Here is a 20586-nt window from a genome sequence, read left to right as displayed (position 1 = left end):
TGTGGAAGGTCTGGCTTCTGTAACTGCTTCCCCACTGAACATGGGCATTGGCAGATCAATCCATACTCCCTGCCTGTCTCACTCTTTCTCTAGTGGGGTGGGGTTCTGGGGAATCGGGGCTCCAGGACACATTGGTGGGGAACTGCCCAGGGAACTCCGGTTGGCATCATGTTAGCATCTGGAACCTTTTTAACAACAATAAGTACAAAACAGTTTCTTTGTTTTTAAATAATTTTTATGGAGGTTGGTAAATGGTTTGCAAAGCAGTTATCCACAGAACATTCTCACTCACGACCTAGGTCCTTTTATATCATATGCAGCAAGACCCCAAAGTTCTCTTCAGCCATTCCTACCCTCTCTTTCCCCAGAGTCCTTTGCTTTGATGCAATACACTATGCCCAGTCCACTTTTCACTTTGTATTCTCCCTCCTTGTCCCTATTTTTTATCTTTATTTATTTATTGGATAGAGACAGTCAGAAATTGAGAAGGATGGGGGTGGATAGAGAAGGAGAGAGACAGAGAGATTAATTTTTCCTCTCTGCTTGCTCACTTGCAGCTGCAACAAAGTCTTAAGGATCTGGGGAGCTTAATCAGAATTAGATAAACTTTAGGATAGTATAATTTCAGAAGGTACTGTAGGGTATAAAAAAGATAATATTTTTTATTTCTATTTTAACATCTAATTTCCACACAAATGGACCATAAGAGTTGGATAAGCAGGTAATGAAACAAGCAGCCAAACCATAAAAACTATGGTGATTATTACTGGGGCAGAAAGGGGGAGGAGATTTTAGTGGTGGATAAGGTGTGAAATTTTATCCCTATAATCTTTTAATCTCATAAATCATTATTAAGTCACCAATAAAAAAGGTTTTTTAAAGAAGTCATTCATAGTTACTTAAATATTGTTCTTATCAGGTAACCAATTACTTGGGTTGAAGCCATTGTAATACTTCATTTAAATGTTTCTTTGAAGTGCTTGTCTCCAAATACAGCCACATTCTGGAGTACTAGACATTGGAATGTCAACATATGAATTGTGGGGCATGGAGAAAAAACACAGTTCATTTGGTTATCAGTTTGGATAAGGTGCAATAAGGTGTCTCCCATTAAATGGTTTCTGGTTAAAGACGGTCAAAAGATGTACCTATACAGGCAAAAAGGAGGGAGGTAGTCACTACTCAGAACAGGTTATTATAGTTGGAAAGGGTGACAGGCAGACAGATAAATGCCAGTAAGCTTCATTTTTATAAATATTTATTTATTTTTGGATAGAGACAGAAATCAAGAGTGAAGGGTAGACAGGGAGAGGAAACCTGCAGTATTGCTTTACCACTTAAAAAGCTTCCCCCCAGGGAGCCGGTTCAAGCCTCTGGCTCCCCACCTGCAGGGGAGTCCCTTCACAGGTAGTGAAGCAGGTCTACAGGTGTCTGTCTTTCTCTCCCCCTCCTGAGCTCTCCATTTCTCTCTGTTCTATCCAGCAACGATGACATCAGTAACAACAACAATAAGAACTACAACAATAAAAAACAACAAGGGCAACAAAAGGGAATAAATATTAAAAAAAAATAATAAATTTTTAAAAAAAGCTTCCCCCTGCAGGTGGATACTGAGGGCTTGAACCCAAGTCCCTGTGCACTGCAATGTTTGTGCTCAACCAGGTGTGCTACCACTCAGCCCCAACCAGCAAATTTAACATCTCCTGCTTCTCCTCTGCTCCCCAGTTCTTCTTCCAGAGTGCTGAGTCTACTGGCCAACAGAGACCCCAAGACATCATGGGCTGCAAAACTAAAAGCCCAGTCTTTTCTTATTTCCTCCATGACCTCACTTTAGTTACTGAACATCTTTGGTTTCCAATTTAACTCACTGATGAACCCTCTAATATTTCACCTCCCCTTACCTTCCACAATTATGTAAAATCTAGTAACAATGTACAAAAAAAAAAAAAGATGCACTTACTCTTTGACTTTTTGCAACTTAATTTATTAGAGTCAGATACCTTCTGTGCAGTCAATGGCTGACCTGTGCATTTACAAGTGGGAGCAACACTTGGAAATATCATAGTTCTTACAAAAAGTATATAAAGGGATTACTCCAGTCCTTCTCCCAAATATGTATTCCACTATACATAGACATACTCATACATATGTAAATGAGCTTAATGTAGAAGATGGATATCATACTCATTAATGATCAAATATGTAAGCCTAATCCAATACATAAATCAAATATGAAAACTGTAAGATGTACACATACATCTGTTATTTGTCTATTATATTTTAAATTTCTTGCTTCAGCAACAAATGACACCTCTCTAAACAGACACTGTAGCCTTTTTATTTTCTCCCATTCTTTACCAGGTTAACTGTGGGGGAGAAAAAGTAACAGTAAAGGGAATCACTGCAATTTCCAAGGCCCCTGCCCTAAACGTGGAGGGTCCTTCTCAAACACTCTTCCATAGAGGGCCATAACCAAGACAGGCAAAGGGACTCCATTCCGGCTCTTCAGACGTCCATCTCTTAAAACCTGAATATAAAACACATATGGTTAATTACAATGCAGAGCTAGGTTTCTAGCACTGAGACTCTGACAATATCACTCTAAAAGCAGCACTAAGTAGTCAAAAGTATCCAGAATTTGATGTCAAAAGATCCATATTTTTTAAGAAACAACGACAGAAAAAGGAAAACACAAAGCAAAGCTTAGCTTGGCAGGGAGTGTACTGCACCAAAGCAAAGGATTCTGAATAAGGAAAGGTTGGGAGTGGGTGAAGAGCTCTCAGGGCTTGATGTATTATGATGGGAAATATCCCAAGTTGACAGTGATAGTGTTCTACAGACACCTGCCTTGGAGAGATGAGAAATGAGACCCATGTGTCAACAACATATGGTAAGCCATTAATTCCCTAATGATCACACACACACACACACACACACACACACACACACACACACACACATTAGATCTAAAGATCTAATAACAGAAAGATTTAGAGTAAAAGTGATGCAAATGACTGCACAGGTAGTCAGGTAAGATAAAGTATAAATTATTTTTCTTTCTATTTCATTTGGCAGAACAGAGAGAAATTGAGAGAGGAGGGAGAGGTGGTAGTGAGGGAGAAAGATATCTGCAGACCTGCTACACCATTCGAGAAGTTTCCTCCCTGCAGGTGAGAACGGAGCTCAAACGTGGATCCTTGCATGTGGTAATGTATGAACTTAATCAGGTGCTACTACCTGGCTCCCCCAAATTATTTTCATCGAAAGTCTTATATATTATTAATTATTATCATTATACAATGTCTCAAATTAATGTACCCACAAAATAAGCTGCATCATTCACAAATAGTATTGGTTTGACTTCTCCATAACTTCACATCATATGTATGTAAAGAAAAGAACCCTAAACTCTGCATCACATTCTAAAGACAACTGTCTTCAATATCACGGCTTCCCATTTTTCTTTTATGGCAGAGAAGCAGAAAGGTAGAGAGAGTGGACAAGGCCACAACATCAAAACTTCCTTTACTGAGATGGGGACCAGGATGGAATCGGGGCCACCCCTTGGCAAAGCAGCAACCCAGCTGAGCTTTCACCAACTCAGATACCCAACTGAGCTTTCACCAGCCCTACACAAGTCTTAGAAGTCTTACTTGTATGATGTAAATCATAATACAGCAAATTATTTCACTTTTCAAGTATTTTCATTATGCCAATCTACCACATCCATTCAAAGAAATGTATCATCGTAAAAAGCCTCTACCAAGGGGGCAGGTGGTGGTACACCTTGTTAAGTGCTCACATTACAGTGCACAAGGACCCGTGTTCATACCCCTGGTCCCCATCTGCAGGGGAAAACTTCACGAATGGTGAAGCAGGGCTGCAGGTGTATATGTGTGTCTTTCTCTCCCTCTCTATCTTCTTCTCCCCTTCCAATTTATCTCTGTCTCTATCCAATAATAAATAAATAAAAATGATAATTTTTAAAAACCTACCTCATAATGTCTTTCAGGGGCGAGCTGACTTCCACTTAGAATGATCTGTGGGAAAACATAACTGGTTCCAAATGTGCCACTAAGGGAGAATTCTTCAAACTTGGTAAAAGCTGACCCCACTGGCTCCCCACAAGTACTTGGGTCAGTAGTTTGACACTTCAGCAAGGTACATATCTGTGCAGAAAAAGAAAAGGTCATGGAGTTATTTTCTCTGCTAAATAACACAATATCAAGGGATAAAGACATATTTATAGATAGCCTCGCCAGTAAAGTTTTTCAAACTTGTGAATCCTAAAGACAATTTAGTGGGTCTTGATTTTGTGGTTAGTGATTTAATAATGATTGACAAGATTATGGGATAAGAAGGGTACAACTCCACACAATTCCCACCACCAGAGTTCTATATCCCCTTCCCTTCATTGGAAGTTTCTCTACTCTTTATTCTTCTGGGAGTATGGACCAAAGATATTTATGGGAAGCGGAAGTTGGAAGATCTGGCTTCTGTAATTGCTTCTCTGCTGGATATGGGCATTGGTGGGGCTATCCATACCCTCAGCCTGTTTCTATTTTTCCCTAGTGGGGCAGGGCTCTGGAGAGGTGGGGTTCTAGGACACATTGGTGAGGTCATCTGCCCAGGGAAGTCAGGTTGGCACCATGGTAGCATCTGCAACTTGGTGGCTGAAAAAAATATTAAGATACAAAGCAGAACAAATGGTTTTAAAAAAAAGGAAACTAAAGGTAAGAATAGATAAGATTTGGGGTCTCTATTTTGGAAGAAGCTAGGAAGACTATTTTAGGTATAGTCCAAGGGACCCATGACTTTACTTATTTTTGCCTCAACCCAATAGCTAACATATCCTGAGACTTCTCACATACACAGCCTTATAGCTTCAAGTCATTTCCCCATTCAGATAGCAAGACAAAGTTCCTCCTCTGTGTTGTCATGGTTCAAACTTAAGCCATAAGCATGATCAGGCATGCATCCTGCACAGTGAGCTCTCTTTTTGACCCTACTGATTCTATTTTAATATCAATTATGTTAGAAAGTGCTTGTTTCAATTAAATTTCTCTTTTAACTCAATCACACCTCTTCACCGCAATGGAGATAGATTTCAGTTGGAGACTGTTAGAAAAGCACTGTTCTAAACATTTTGTTCTGTTTTATATCTTACTGCCTTTCAGTCACCAAGTTGCAGATAGCACTAAGATTCCATCCTGACTTCCCTGGGCAGAAGACCTCAGCAATGTGCCCTGGAACCTCATCTTTCCATAACGCTATCTCACTATCTCACTAGGGAAAGATAGAAACAGGCTGGGGGTGTGAATCGAAACAGGCTGGGGGTGTGCCAACACCCATGGACAATGGAGAAGTACTTAACCACCTTCTGCACCCCAAAAATAACTTTGGTTCATACTCCCAGAGGAAAAAAACAATAAGGAACTCTGGTGGTAGGAACTGTATGGAATTATGCCCCTATTAACTTACAATCTTATAAATCAATATTAAATCACTAATAAAATTTTAAAAAATAAATAAATAAAGGAAATAAATAAAATGGCCTGACAGAGAAGGGAAAGAAAAGTACATGGAAATCTCAACTTTCTAAATATGAGTGTGACCCGCTGAGAATAAATTAATCTGCTTTATGTTTTACCTTGTAGCCAAGGGAACTAATCGTGCTTTTGCTATAAAACTACAATGTTTTCATAGTATTCTCTAATTCCATCCCAGGTGGTTCACTTTCTAACAAAGTCCCCAAACCTAGATATAGACGAGGTTCTGTGAGAGAGAGCATATGTTCACACTTATCCATAAACTAGTGCAAAACATATACCTGAAAGCAGAAGTACACTAGAGTTTGCAGTGAGTACCCCCCTAACACTTCCTCTCCACTATTCCAACCTTTGGGTCCATGATTGCTCAACAATTTGTTTGGCTTTGTATGTTAACTCTCTTTTCAGCCACCAGGTTCCAGATGCCATCACGATGCCGGCCAGGCTTCCCTGGATTGAAGACCCCACCAATGTGCCCTGGAACTCTGCTTCCCCAGAGATCCACCCTACTAGGGAAAGAGAGAGGCAGACTGGGAGTATGGACCGACCAGTCAACGTCCATGTTCAGCGGGGAAGCAATTACAGAAGCCAGACCTTCCACCTTCTGCAACCCACAATGACCCTGAGTCCATGCTCCCAGAGGGATAGAGAATGGGAAAGCTATCAGGGGAGGGGATGGGATATGGAGATTGGGTGGTGGGAATTGTGTGGAGTTGTACCCCTCCTACCCTATGGTTTTGTTAATTTATCCTTTCTTAAATAAAAAATAAATAAAAAAAAAACTACAATGTTTGGGAGCTGGGTGGTAGCACAGCAGGATAAGCACACAAGGCGCAAAGCGCAAGGGCCTGTGTGAGGATCCCGGTTCAAGCCCCCAACTCCCCACCTGCAGGGGGTTGTTTCACAGGCGGTGAAACAGATCTGCAGGTGTCTATCTTTCTCTCCTCTTCTCTGTCTTCCCCTCCTCTCTCGATTTTTCTCTGTCCTATCCAACAACAACAAGGGCAACAAAAAAAACCGGGGGGGTGGGGGGGATGGCCTCCAGGAGCAGTGGATTCGTAGTGCAGGCACTGAGCCAAAAAAAAAAAAAAAAATACAATGTTCTGAAGGAATGAGGATGGAAGGCAGAATTATAGATAGATATAACATTAAACTAAATACTGCAGCATAATATGTATTTATTATTTTTATTTGTTTTTACCAGATTACTGCTCTAGCTAGGTAGTGAGCCTGGAATTTCAGTGTCTCAGGCATAAAAATCTTTCTGCATAACCACTATTCTGTCTCCCAGTCCCCAGTGCAATTTTTTTAAACATTTATTTATTTATTTATTTTCCCTTTTGTTGCCCTTGTTGTTTTTCTTTAATTGTTGTTGTTATTGATGTTGTCATTGTTAGATAGGACAGACAGAAATGGAGAAAGGAGGGGAAAACAGAAAGGAGAAGAGAAAGATAGACACCTGCAGACCTGCTTCACCACTTGAGAATTGACTCCCCTGCAGGTGGGGAGCCGGGGCCTCGAACTGGGATGCTTATGCTGGTCCTCAGCTTTGCGCCATGTGCGCTTAACTCGCTGCGCTACTGCCCAACTCCTCCCCCAGTGCAATTTTTAAAGAAACCCAGTGAAGACCTAAAAGAGAAACCAAAGGAAAGTCATTCTCATATAGTTCAGTATTTCTACCTGTAAGTAATATTGGCCTTCTACTGTATGCAGTCCATCAAAAACACCTAGTACATACACTTCATCTCTTCGTTTCTCAGACATCTTGTAAGTCAAATGGCAACAGAGGGTTTTCTGACATACTGTATATTCTCCTGTGTTTTTCTTCAGTTCTATGAAGGTGAATTCATCAAAATAAATCCTACCCATAAAATCTGACTGTTTGGATGAGGGTGGCATGACACTTTTGGCATAAGCACTCCAATCAACAGTCACAGGGTAGGTAGGTCCACTTCGAGGTCTGGACTTCAATTCTGAGAGTAGAAGCTGCCCACTCTCTGTTTCCATGTCATAGTGATACACCATGACTCCTTCTGGTGAGTAGATTCCACTCCCTATGGGTGAGAAAAAATAATGGAAGTATTGACTATATAAGTTGCCTAGCCACAAACTAATAAAATCAATGCCATAAGAAATTAAATACAAGGTTATGGAAGTGTAAGCACTTTCAAGACTTTCAAGACTTTGAAGGAGAGATCTTGTTAGCTTGGATTAAGTTCTAATTTGTTCAGATAAGTTCTAATAAGTTCAAATATAGTGAGCTACTTGGACTAAAATTATCATGTGATTTGGTGCCTTATTTATTTTTCTTTGATAGCCTTTTCTTTAGCCAATTTGGTAAGAAATCAGAAAATTCCCAGCATGAAGATTTTAGCTCTTTGCCAATGTATATAATCTATTTGCGTTTCAGAGTCAATGAACAGCAAAGAAGTTCAGAGTAAAGAGAATTTTAAATTGAATTAAACACGGACACAATAAAAGATAAACTTTAAAAAGCTGATTAGATCTTGTGGTCCGGGAGGTGGCACAGTGATAAAGCTTTGGACTCTCAAGCATGAGATTCTGAGTTCGATCCCTGGCAGCACATGTACAAGAGTGATGTCTGGTTCTTTCTCTCTCCTACTAGCTTTCTCATAAATAAATAAAATCTTTAAAGAAAAATCAGATTAGATCTCAAGTGATTTCATCATGTAGTAGTAAGATCAATTTCGATATTACTCATAGATATTGAATCTAATTCCTTAGATCTGGTTATGATTTTTTATGGGACTTAACATCTCTCTAGCCACCAAGTTCTCCAAATGTGAAATTGAAATAATAACATCTGCCTCTTCCTTTTCTCACAGGGATAGCATGCCTTAAATAATGTTGGAAGAGATATACATGTTATTAATGATGCTATGGCACTAGAGTTAAGAAAAAAGTCACTGGAGCCAGGTGGTGGCACACCTAGTTGAGCACACATGTTATTACATGCAAGGACCTAGGTTCAAGCCCCTGGTCCTCACATGCAGGCGAGATGCTTCATGAGCCCTGAAGCAGTGCTACTGTTGTTTCTCTCTCTCTCTCTCTCTCTCCCTATCTATCTAGGGAGGGAGGGAGAGAGAGAGAGAGATTTCCCTTTCGCTTCTCAATTTCTTTTTGTCCTATCAAAACAAATAAATAAATATATTTTTTAAAAGAGTCATTAAGGTGAAACCTAAGAAACAAAGCAAGGTAAATACAGAGAGACAAGGATACATTACTACATGCAAGGACCTGGGTTCAAGTCTCCAATCCCTGATTGCAGGTGGGAAGCTTCATGAGTGGTAAAGTAGAGCTGCAGGTGTCTATTTCCCTCTCTATTGGCCCTTCTTAATTTCATTCTATGTCTATCAAAAACCAAAAAGAAAAAAAAATGCCCACCAGGAACAGTGGATTCATTGTGCAGGCACCAATCCCCAGCCATAACCCTGGTGGCAATAAAAAATAAATACAGGGAAACATATTAATAAATCATGCCCTATTTCAGGAGATTCAAGGACTCAAAAAGGCAGTGGGGTGTGGGAGAGGAGGATAGGATGGGGCTCAGGGCCCAGTGCCCTGTGGTGGCAGTGAATGACAATTAGATGATTAGGTGTTGTGTGCTGTCAACTATTTTAGAGATGTGAAACTACCTCAGTGACTACAGTATTGTAAATCAGAACTCCCTCAATAAAGCCATTTTTCAAAAAGAAAGTAAAGAAGCACAAGAAGGAAAGTATGACCTGAACCAATTAAATAGCTCTTGAGTAGGGCACTGCTCTGCCATGTGAACGACCGAGATTCAAGCCCAGTCCCCTCCCACAGTGAAGGAAGATACTGTGTTGTTGTCTCTCTCTCTCTCTCTGTCTCTCTCCCCCCCCCCTTTATGGAAAGAAAGAAAGGAAGGAAGGAAGAAAAGGAAAGAGAAGGAAGGGAGGGAAGGAGGGAGGGAGGAAGGGAGGAAGGAAGGAAAGAAAGGAGGGAGGGAGGGAGGGAGGAAGGAAGGAAGGAAGGAAGGAAGGAAGGAAGGAAGGAAGGAAGGAAGGAAGGAAGGAAGGAAGGAATTAAAAAGGAAAAGAAAGAAGAGACAGGGAAATCAAGCAGTAGTGCAGAGGGTTAAGCACACGTGGCACAAAGCACAAGCACCGGCATAAGGATCCCGGTTTGAGCCCCTGCTCCCCACCTGCAGGAGAGTCACTTCACTGGCAGTGAGGGAGGTCTGCAGGTATCTAGCTTTCTCTTCCCCTCTCTGTCTTCCCCTCCTCTCTCCATTTCTCTCTGTCCAATCCAACAACAATAACATCAACAATAATAACTACAACAACGATTAAAAAAAAAAAGAGCAACAAAAAGGAAATAAATATTTTTTAAAAAAGAAGAAGAAGAGAGAGAAAAAGAAAGTATGACTTGAAAATCAAGTATTCTATGGCTGGCCATGCCAGTTTGTGCATCATGAGTTACCTGTCATGTGCATACTGGTGTTGTGGGTATTTGCAGCAAGAAGATTGACTCTCATGGCTCTGGCCCATGCAGAATGGAAGGGTACAGCTGAGAGGAGGGGCAGCGTGTTGTACCACGCTGTAGGGAAGAGAACACTATCAACTTGAAACTCATCCACAACCAACACAGCTGGGTCATAAGAAAATATGTCAAAGCAAGTGAAGATGCCAAATTTCCCAAAGGGTGTGTCAAAAGTCACAGTTTCTGAATCCTTGGGGAAGTCGAATTGAATTTCAGGTTCAAAAAGATTGTACTGTTGAGAAAAAGAAAAAAAAAATGGGGAAGAGTTAGGAAGGAAATTTCCAAGGAAAGATGATTAATACCCATAAAATCTTTTCTCACATGTGTGTTAATGTGCACATTATTCCCATTACACATACATTTGTGGAAATCATACCCACTATACTACTACGAGTTTTTTTATGACAATAATCATGAAACTTCATCATTCCACAACCAATGAATGAAATATTGTCTGCAAATTACAGCTAAAATGTAAGTTTTTCTGTTATAAAAATCACAGAATGAAATTTTCAATCTTACATATTTCAAATTGCTTTTCACTGCATCCTTTAAATACCAACAGCACTATCCATATGACATCTAACTCACTTAAATAAAAGTAGTTGTCATGTCTCCCTCTGATCCTGCTAGATTTAGGTAAATGAGGCAAAATGCATTTGAAATTAATTGTGACAGCTAACCTTCTTAATTAGTGGGTCATTAGTATTGTTTTCGCCCTGGTTATTATTCCAAAGTCCCATGCAATCTGGGCTCAGGGGGACATCATATGCTTTACTTGGGCTTTTATTTGATCTGACACGTGTTTATATGCTCTGGCAATACCTCCTTCTCTGTTCAATGAGGATTCCTCACTCCTCCATTCTTCACTGATAATGGTAGCTTACCCTCCATCAGAGGTTTGGAACCTAGCTGGAGTCAAGGAGTTGCAAAGTTTGTCTGAGAAATGCACTTTCTCTGGATTTGTTGCTATAAGGACATAGAGTTTATGTTGAGCTATAATATGTCTTCTAAAAGGGCAGCTAGCTTGTGAAAAAAGTCTGTAACATACCCATCCAAAAAGATTTGTGTATACCTATGTTCTTAGCAGCACAATTTGTAATAGCCAAAACCTGGAAGCAACAAATAACAGATAAGTGGATGAGCAAGTTGTGGTCTATATACACAGTGGAATACTACTCAGCTATTAAAAATGGTGACTTCACCGTTTTCAGCCGATCTTAGATGGAGCTTGAAAAAAAAAATCATGTTAAGTGAAATAAGTCAGAAACAGAAGGATGAATATGGGATGATCTCACTCTCAGGCAGAAATTGAAAACCAAGATCAGCAGAGAAAACCCAAGTAGAACCTGAACTGGAGTTGGTGTATTGCACCAAAGTAAAAGACTCTGGGGTGGGGGTGGGGGGTAGAGTACAGGTCCAGGAAAGGGATGACAGAGGGGTGGGGGTGGGGGTTGTATTATTATGGGAAAACTGAGAAGAGTTATGCATGTACAAACTATTGTATTTACTGTCAACTGTAAAACATTAATCCCCAATAAAGAAATTAAAACAAACAAACAAACAAAGCAAGTCAAATTTATCCAAGAAAAAAATAATTCTTACCTTATGGTAGCGTGCCACCAGTCTGCCCTGAGAATCAAACACCACATTGGTGTTGTATTGGTAATGGCCATCAGGGGGGCACTGAGGGTCGCTGGTATTGCATGATTTCTTGTCCCCAATATTTGCCATGACATAAATGGAGTTGTCTTTAGCCAGGCAGCTGAGCCTTTCTTGCACAGGGTTATAGCCAAACCTAATTCAATAGATATTGGCCTTAAATTTAGTATACTTTAGAACTTCTGAACTTCCAAAAGAAAATGTTACTTTATTTGCCTATTAGTTGTAACACAACAGTTCTAAGTTAAGAATTAACAAAAAAAAAAAAAAAAAAGATTTGAAATTTTGCTTGAGATATAGTCTTCACCCTTATGAGAAGCCCTGAGATAAATACAGACTGTGAAATTGAATTGTAGTTGAAGACATCATCTTAAGTGAGATAAGCCAGAAAGAGAAAGACAAATACTGAATAATCTCACTTATAGGGAGTTGGGCGGTAGCGCAGGGGGTTAAGCACACCAGTACAAAGTACAAGGACAGGCGTAAGGATCCCAGTTCCAGCTCCTGGCTCCCCACCGACAAGGGAGTCGCTTCGTGAAGCAAGTCTGAAGGTGTCTATCTTTCTCTCCCCCTCTCTGTCTTCCCCTCCTCTCTCCATTTCTCTATATCCTATCCAACAACAATAACAGCAACAATAACTACAATAAAACAAGGGCAACAAAAGGGAAAATAAATAAATAAAATATTTTTAAAAATAATAATCTCACTTATAGTCAGTACTTAACACATAGGAGGGAGAATACAAAGTGAAATGTGGGCTTGGCATGGTGAATTGTATCAAAGCATAGGAATGTGGGGAGGGTTAGAGAGGGGGGCTGTAAAGAACCTTGGGTCCTGGTGCACAATGATGTAAAAGGACTTAGGTTGTGGATGACAGTTTTCTGTAGAGACCTTTCAGAGAAAGATGAGAAATTGTTATCTATGTGTCAGTGAATGAATGAGCTATAAGCCATTAACCCCCCCAAATAAAAATGAAAAATTAATTAATTAAATTGCATTTTAGAAATGTTATAGCAATACCAAATCCATCGCCTTGGGGATGTTATTCTAGAAATAAGAAGGAATCGAGTTGATAAAATATTAGTAGGTAAAGATTTGAAGCTGGTTTCAAATATGTGAAAGGCTCCAATTTAAAGGGAACTTATCTATATAGTATTTAGAAAGTACAAAGACCAAAGTAATTTATAAAGATAGAAAATATTTTTAAATAGTTATCCATATATCTTGGGGATGCTGTATTGCACCAAAGTAAAAGACTCTCAGGTTAGAGGGGAGGGTTCAGGCCCTGGAGCATGATGGCAGAGGAGGACCTAGAGGGGGTTAGATTAAGATTGTGGAAAACTGAGAAATGTTATACATGTAAAAACTACTGTATTTTATTGTAAACCATTAATCCCACCAATAAAGAGATATATGGTATTGAACGAAAGTAAAAGACTCTGGGGTGAGAGGGAAGGCTCAGGTCCTGGAACATGATGGCAGAGGAGGATCTGGTGGGGACTGAATTGTTATGTGGAAAACTAAGAAATGTTACACATGTACAAACTACTGTATTTTACTGTCACCTGCAAACCATTGTAAACCCCAATAAAGAATTTAAATATATATATCTTGGAGAAATGTACTCCTGTGACAAGAATAATCCTATGAATCAACATTTCACCAACAAAATGATATTGAAATTGGGGGGGGAGAATTAGCAGCTAGAACATTATTCAAAGGAGTTAATTTACTATCTGTTGAAAATTTCAAGTAAAAGATGGTATATCCAGGTAACCACAGTCCAGTTAATTAGCATGGTTCAATAAAAATTATTATGTTTGAAACTACCAATATTAGCAATCAGCAGCAGATACTTTAATCTTCTTCTTTAAATATCTTCATACCTTAGCCTAAATTCCATATTTTACTTCAAAATATAATCATGAAATACAGACATAAAATATTATCTGTGGGTAAATTAATGTTATATAGTTCAATGTGTTTCAACTTGTGTATTTGAAATGCCTATTATTTTCCACTGAAGATTTTAGGAGAAATAAGTTTGTATAATCAAGTGTTAAAAAAAAAAGGTTGTGTTGCCACCAGGTTCCAGATGCTACTATGATGCCAGCCTGACATTCCTGGGCAGACAACCCCACCAATGTGTCCTAGAGCCCCGCCTCCCACAGCTCTGCCCCACTAGGTAAAGAGAGAGACAGGCCGGGAGTATGGATCAACCTTCCAATGCCCATGTTCAGCAGAGAAGCAATTCCAGAAGCCAGACCTTCCACCTTCTGCACCCCACAATAATCATGGGGCAAAAATCCCAGAGGGATAAAGAATAGGAAAGCTATCAAGGGAGGGGATTAGATACAGAGTTCTGGTGGTAGGAATTGTACCCCTCTTATCCTATGGTCTTGTCAATATTTCTATTTTATAAATAAAATTAAAAAGAATAGATACAGAAAAAAAAAAGGTTGTGTTTGGATTCTAGCTGTTCTGATTACCTATCTGAGAACTAAACTCTCTTCCAGCCTCCCACATTAAAATGAGAATAGTTATACCTATACTAGGGATGCTACAGTGCTATCACATCTGTCTGTCTATCTATCTATCTTTTTCTCTATCTGAAATAAAAAGAGCAAATGGTTTGGTGAACCACCTGTGCCAACTGGGAACAAGCCAGTGCTCAATAAATATGTAAATAATGGACATTATGGATATTGTTTAACACTGTGGTTCAGGATCCCAGGATAGGGATCCCCATGTGCCCAGTTCCCCCTTCACCACCTGGAAAAAGAACTGAGGTCAGGACAGGCTGAGTGGAGTAGTTCATATCTTCCCAGGGAACGTGCCTTCTGCCTGGTGGCCATCCCAGATTGATATCCAGGATACAGTGCAGAGTGACTTATACACCTACTGGTACCACTGGCACACAGAGACATCACCCCTTCGGCTGTCGTTGCCATTTCAAACCGATGGAAAGCCAAGTAGTTCTGCCAGCATTTGCTGGTTTGGTTCTGGTTTGAGGAACCAGCTGTCAAATGGAGCAGTCTTGTAGTTGTCGGTTTTGGTCTTGATGTCTTCTGTCATGGTGCTGACTGCTAAAGACAGTAGTCCAGATTTTTTTTTTTTTTTTAACTATAAGAAGACAAGGGGCCAGGCAGTGGTGCAACTGGTTAAGCTCACACATTACGTTGCACAGTGACCTGGAATCAAGTCCCTGATCCCCACCTGCAGGAGAAAAGCTTCACCAGCAGTGAACCATTGCTGCAGGTGTCTCTCTCTCTCTCCTTCTCTATCTCCCCCTCTTCTCTCAATTTCTATCTCTATCAAGTAATAAATAAGTAAAAACATTTTTTAATAATTTATTGATTGAATGATAAGAAAGATAGGAGAGAAAGAACTCTGGTGCATGTGCTGCTGGGGATCAAACTCAAGACCTCATAGTTGAGAATCCAATGCTTTACCCACTGCGCCACCTCCTGGACCACTAAGTAAAAAACATTTAATTTTTTTAAAAAGTCTGATGTATAAGGAGACAATTCAGAAAACAAAGGACTTTATTCCTCTAGTCTCTTTACAGTTGGTCTTGTGCTTATCTTTAACTAGAAAGAATAGGATTAGGGAGCTGGGCTGTGGCTCTTCCAGTTAAGCACACATACCACCATGAAGAAGGACCTGGGTTCAAGCCCCCACTCCCCACTTGCAGGGGGGTAAACTTCACAAGCGGTGAAGCAGGTCTGCAGGTGTCTTTCTCTCTCCCTGTCACTCCACCCTTCTCAATTTCTCTCTGTCCTGCCAAGTGAAAAAGAGAAAAAATGGTAAAAATGGCCACTAGTAGCAGTGGATTCATTGTGCAGGCAACAAGCCCCAAGAGATAAACCTGGTGACAAAAAAGAAAAAGAAACAAAGAAAAAGAAAGGAAGGAAGGATGGGAGGAAGGGAGAAGTGGTTTATGATTATGTTTCATACCATTTCCTTTTATTTTGTCCTTGGGAAAAACAGGGCAATATTGTCAACATTCATTAAAACCTTTGAGCAAAATTATTTTTATCTTTTCATAAGTACACTAATGTTTTAATATTTGCTACTGGTTCTTATTAAAAAAAACACAAGAAGTATGGGATGTGTCGGTATTTTAAATGACAGCATCTACTTTCACCAGTATGGCTGGCCATACAGCCCTCTATTGTCCTTTTAGTAATAAACATTACCAAGGAAGAAATGGTGACTTTCTTTATAATACTATTATCTTATTAAATACTAAATTTTTCCTTTTCTAACATAGAGCTGAAAGCCTGTAGTTTGAATGATGTCTGAAAGACTCAATAATGTTTAATATTCTTTAAGTCACTTATCTTACCTACATAAAATAATTTGTTGAACTATTAGATTTAGAATACCTTTCCCCTAGGTTAGTCAGTTTTATGAGCTTAGGCAAACAGAATGTTTTAAAATACCTTTATTGAATTACTGGAAATAAAGAGTCTTTCCTGCTCTGGGGAAAATCCCACAATAAAATAAATACTGAGGGCCAGAAGAAATGACACAGTGACTTACATAACAGACTTTCATGACTTAGGCACCAGATTCAATACCTGACATGCCTATAAGTCAGAAATGAGCAGTGCTCTAGTAAAGAAAAAAAAAAGGAGTAAATTAAATAAAATAAACATTTAGTCATAGTTACATGATTGTGGTAAATACAGGCTATTCAACATTCAGAGCATATTCCAGTGGTGATGATCCCAAGGTGAGACATGACTCAGTATCTCTAGAACTACTGTGTTGCAGCATTGGACTTAACTTTAAAATCAATTTCAAACAATCAAATTATTAAAGATGTTATTATTTGCTCCTTTCTTGTATGTAATTGAAATAGTTCTGAACAGATACAAGTAAAATAACATTATTAAATGATTTTAATGCAGTGATTCTATAACTTAAGCTACATGTTGACTTTTGAAAAAGTAAATGTGCATAAAAGAATGTATTCCACAAATCAAATCTTTCTTCCGTTTTATATAGATTTTCTTGGGCTGAGAAGATAGATACTCAGTAAGACATTAGTCCTATCATATACAAGGCCTGGGTTTGAGCTCCCACATAGAAATGCCGTCACAGCACCAGCAATGCTGCTACAATGTTTTCATGGCCTATGTATCTACCTACCTATATTTTCCTGTATCTGAAATGGTGAAAGATGCATGTGTGAGGTTCTGGCATGACAAAAAAAATTATTTTTAAGAAATATGTACTTAATCTATAGCAATATATAATTACTACAAGAGCTGGGGTTACAGCACATTGGTTATGCAAACGACATCCATGCCTGAGGTTATGAAGTCCCTGGATCAATCCCTGCACTACCATTTGTCAGAGCTGAGTGATTATTTTTGTTAATAATAATAGCTATTATTATTATTTTCTTATTACAATTTCTCAAAGGATAAGAAAACAAAGAAGTTTGGGTTTAACTTCTCCAACTAAAAATTTGTAATAGTGATAATTAACAAAGGAGACAGCATAATACAATACAGATTCAATATACATTACTCCATTTGACTCTTTTATTCTGAAAGGGAAAGAGGAGAAGGAAATTGTTTTGACTTCTTTATAAATAATCAGAGGTGTATCATCTGAGGCTCTAGTCAGAGAATCCTGGGATTCCCACACAAATATGATGGGCTTAGACCTCCTATGGATCCCTCTCTCCACCATCACTGGTCACTTCCATAGGGAACATCATAAGAAGCCCTCTTGTGGCCTGCTCTAGGACCTTGCCCTTGCCATAAAGCAGCAATAACAGGGACTGCCCCACTCTCAAAGGAAGACTGGTCCTGAAATGAGTACAACCTAGAATGTTTCCAGCTATCACTATGAACTGCATGCTCAGATGGACAGAAACTCAGAGGTTATACAGCCTCCTGTGCTAAATAAAAATATATAAATAGGCCCTGGGTCAGGTGGATGGGATAAACAGCTAATTTTATTTGTAGATTTTTTTTTTTCCAAGATTGGGAGCTACTCTTAGCCCTAATCCAGCCTTCTAACCCTTTTCTCTACTCTGACACCATCTTCTCAGACAATATTTGTATCCAACTCCTTGTTAGCTATTAAACTCAAGCAAAAAACTACGACAGTTGTGGGTCCCTAGTAACATGCCTAAAACGAACTTCCTAGCTTCTTTCCACCTTGAAATCCCTGTTCTCATCTGCTATGTTCTTACTTCTTGTTTCTTGTTCATTAACCATTTTGCCCCACTTTATACCTTGCCACCTTTCAGTCACCGAGTTACAAACACTATCATGAAAGATCCTGACTTCGCTGAGCATACATACAGCAATGTGTCCTGGAACCTCACCACCCCAGAGCCCTACCCCATTAGGGAAAGATAGAAACAGGCTGGGAGTATGGATCGACTTGCTAATGGCGATGTCCAGCAGAGAAGCAATTACAGATGCCAAAACTCCCACCCTATGGACCCCAAAAAGAATTTTGATCCATACTCCCAGTGGGGGAGAAATGGTTGGAGGAAGATGAACAGAGGGCTCTGAAGTCCAACTCCATCAGGTCCCAGAGAGAGAGAAGAGAAAAAAGGGAGGAATATTTGGATATAGTAATAGGTGTATGCGTGACTTGGAAAGGAAGAGAAGATGGGACCTTAAAAAGGAGGGGGTGGAAACACATGTATACAGATATAAACAGATAGTTGTAGAAACAATAGTTAACACATATCTGCAACCTTAGGGAACTGCTACAGCTTACAATGGAGGGACTGGGGATTCAGAAATCTGGTGGTGGGAACAGTGCAGAATTGTAAACCTGTTACTTTCTAATTGTTTAAATCAATATTAAACCACTAATAAAAATACTGAAATAAATACATAAATAAGCAGAATATCTTGTGATTATAATTGATGTGATAGAATGTGGTCTCCAAATCATCACTTTCTTTTCAAATCTAAGCTAATGCCCACCCACCACACTTATTCTATTGCCAAAGCTATAAGAGCTCTTTGGAAATGTAAGCTCATTCATCTCTTTTACCATACTTAACAAAAATAGGCAGACATTTGTGAATAAGGTTACTTATATTTGGGAATGCAGGTCCAGATATTATAAATCTCTCACTCTGTTGAAATACAATGAAGAACAATTGTTATAAAAACTGTACATTCGTGCTATTCATGAAAGAAAACTCTTATTATATTGCCAACAAAGATCATTCCCTTAGGTTGTTGATCAAACAAGAGATAAGCCAGATAGTACATGTTGTGAGTAATCAATGCTACAGATTATTTGCTATTATCACTAGTCAAGCTTACTGAATTTGTTATGGTATTTCACAATGTCACAATTTCTTTTTGTTTGAAAAGAAAAAGGCAGTAATATTACCTCTTGGGGTCTCTACAAGGGATCCAGTTCACTTCAGGGTCTGGAATGTCCTCCAGATAGGGATAAATGGTCTCCCGTGTGAAGTCCCAGCCATAAATCCCATCTTCTGGAGTCACAATGATTTGGGCGCCCTGATCAAAATAAGTAACAACAAAAATTTCTCATGAATTACAAGCCCTAAACACTCAGCAATGTTTTAAATCTGCTTTACAATAGTCCATCTAGTATTTAAAAAGTGTGTGCGGGGGGGGGGGGGGGGGCGCTGGCTATACCCGTCTGGCTGCCAATTTAATCGCTTTCTCCAAAACATCTATATTCTTGTTCATCAACAGCAAAGCCTCTCCTTTCGAAACAGCTGTCTCTGTTCTGTTTGGCAATATAACAGCATGCTCATACACTGCAGAAATAAAAGTATCCAGAGCACCAACACGCAGGACAGAGAGAGCAAAAAGAGCCACTGAAAAATGTGGTAAAATCATTGTTAAATTTTGATGCTCCTTGATAAACTCCTATTGTCAGAAAATAGTTTGATGTTAAAACTGTTCCCCTTACCAGCTATTTATATTTTCCCATGAATGCATTGCACAACAGTGCACTTGGAAAAGGATATTGTGAAATAAGGCTATCAGTCAGAAGTACATAGTTTCATAAACTCAAGTGTGCAATGTTATTGTTGACACAGTTCAGAGGCACACCCACCTCTGAAAGTGGAATTAATGAGCCAACTAGAAAAGTCAAAGCATATTGGCTTTGGTAAAATATATTTACTGATTTTCAAGTGAAGCTCTGGCTCATTGTCCAAAAGTACTGATACACTGCCCTAAATCCTGTTTTCAAGAGGCTGTTTCTTTTGTGTTTCTAAAATGTTAAATATTTTAAAGATAATGTTGACATTTATTTAACTCGACTCTGACATTTCCTCTCACTATGCTCCAACATCAAAAAATATCTTTTAAACATTTCCACTAATAGGCCCAATATTATGCTATTCTAGAAGTAAGTAATCATAACAATCATTTGTTGAGAACTTATATGCCAGAAAAAGAAAAAAAACTCCAATTTTAATAGAATTCAAAAATGGCTAGAGAGAACAGATAGAAACATGCTATCGTTTGGACACATTTGTTTATGACCAGTTTCCTTCAACTATTGTGTTATAAGAATATATTACCTGGGAGTCGGGCAGTAGCACAGCCAGTTAAGCACACGTGGCGCAAAGCACAGGACCAGCATAAGGATCCCAGGTCAAGCCTCCAGCTCCCCACCTGCAGGGGAGTCACTTCACAAGCGGTGAAGCAGGTCTACAGGTGTCTCTCTTTCTCTCCCCCCTCTCTCCATTTCTCTCTGTCCTATCCAACAACAACAACATCAATAACAAAAACAACAATAAAACAAGGGCAACAAAAGGGAATAAATAAATAAATCTTTTTTTAAAAAAAAATTTTATAAATGAATGGTAGAAAGAAAA

General features: G+C 39.1%; 1 protein-coding gene and 1 pseudogene across 2 annotated transcripts; both read right to left on the bottom strand.

Annotated features, from left to right (window-relative positions):
- Positions 1-1962: 1962 nt before the first annotated feature.
- LOC103124641 (vascular non-inflammatory molecule 3-like) lies at positions 1963-19656 on the bottom strand. Of its 2 annotated transcripts, none has more exons than XM_016193556.2 (7): positions 19391-19656; positions 19119-19249; positions 11679-11871; positions 10014-10305; positions 7230-7603; positions 3996-4040; positions 1963-2527 (listed from the first exon to the last, which is right to left on the bottom strand). In XM_016193556.2, exons 1-7 carry the CDS (start codon positions 19595-19597, stop codon positions 2399-2401), a joined length of 1371 nt encoding a protein of 456 aa, XP_016049042.2. In that variant the 5' UTR covers positions 19598-19656; the 3' UTR covers positions 1963-2398. The 2 variants fall into 2 exon arrangements, with proteins under 2 accessions (XP_016049042.2, XP_007535433.2); XM_007535371.3 differs by having other exon boundaries at positions 3996-4169; positions 19391-19655.
- LOC132538140 (cytochrome c oxidase subunit 6B1-like) lies at positions 11882-19111 on the bottom strand (annotated as a pseudogene).
- Positions 19657-20586: the final 930 nt, after the last annotated feature.

This window comes from Erinaceus europaeus, chromosome 4 (genome assembly GCF_950295315.1).
Source record: "Erinaceus europaeus chromosome 4, mEriEur2.1, whole genome shotgun sequence".
Classification (NCBI taxonomy): Eukaryota; Metazoa; Chordata; class Mammalia; order Eulipotyphla; family Erinaceidae; genus Erinaceus; species Erinaceus europaeus.
This window is presented reverse-complemented; position numbering and strand designations above follow the sequence as displayed.

Coding starts and splice junctions, on each gene's coding strand:
- LOC103124641 (XM_007535371.3), bottom strand. CDS start 19,597: ATGATTTTACCACATTTTTCAGTGGCTCTTTTTGCTCTCTCTGTCCTG. Junction 19,250..19,390: donor TTAAATTGGCAGCCAGACGG/GTATAGCCAGCG, acceptor TATTTTGATCAG/GGCGCCCAAATCATTGTGAC. Junction 10,306..11,678: donor TGGTGGCACGCTACCATAAG/GTAAGAATTATT, acceptor TTTTCTCAACAG/TACAATCTTTTTGAACCTGA.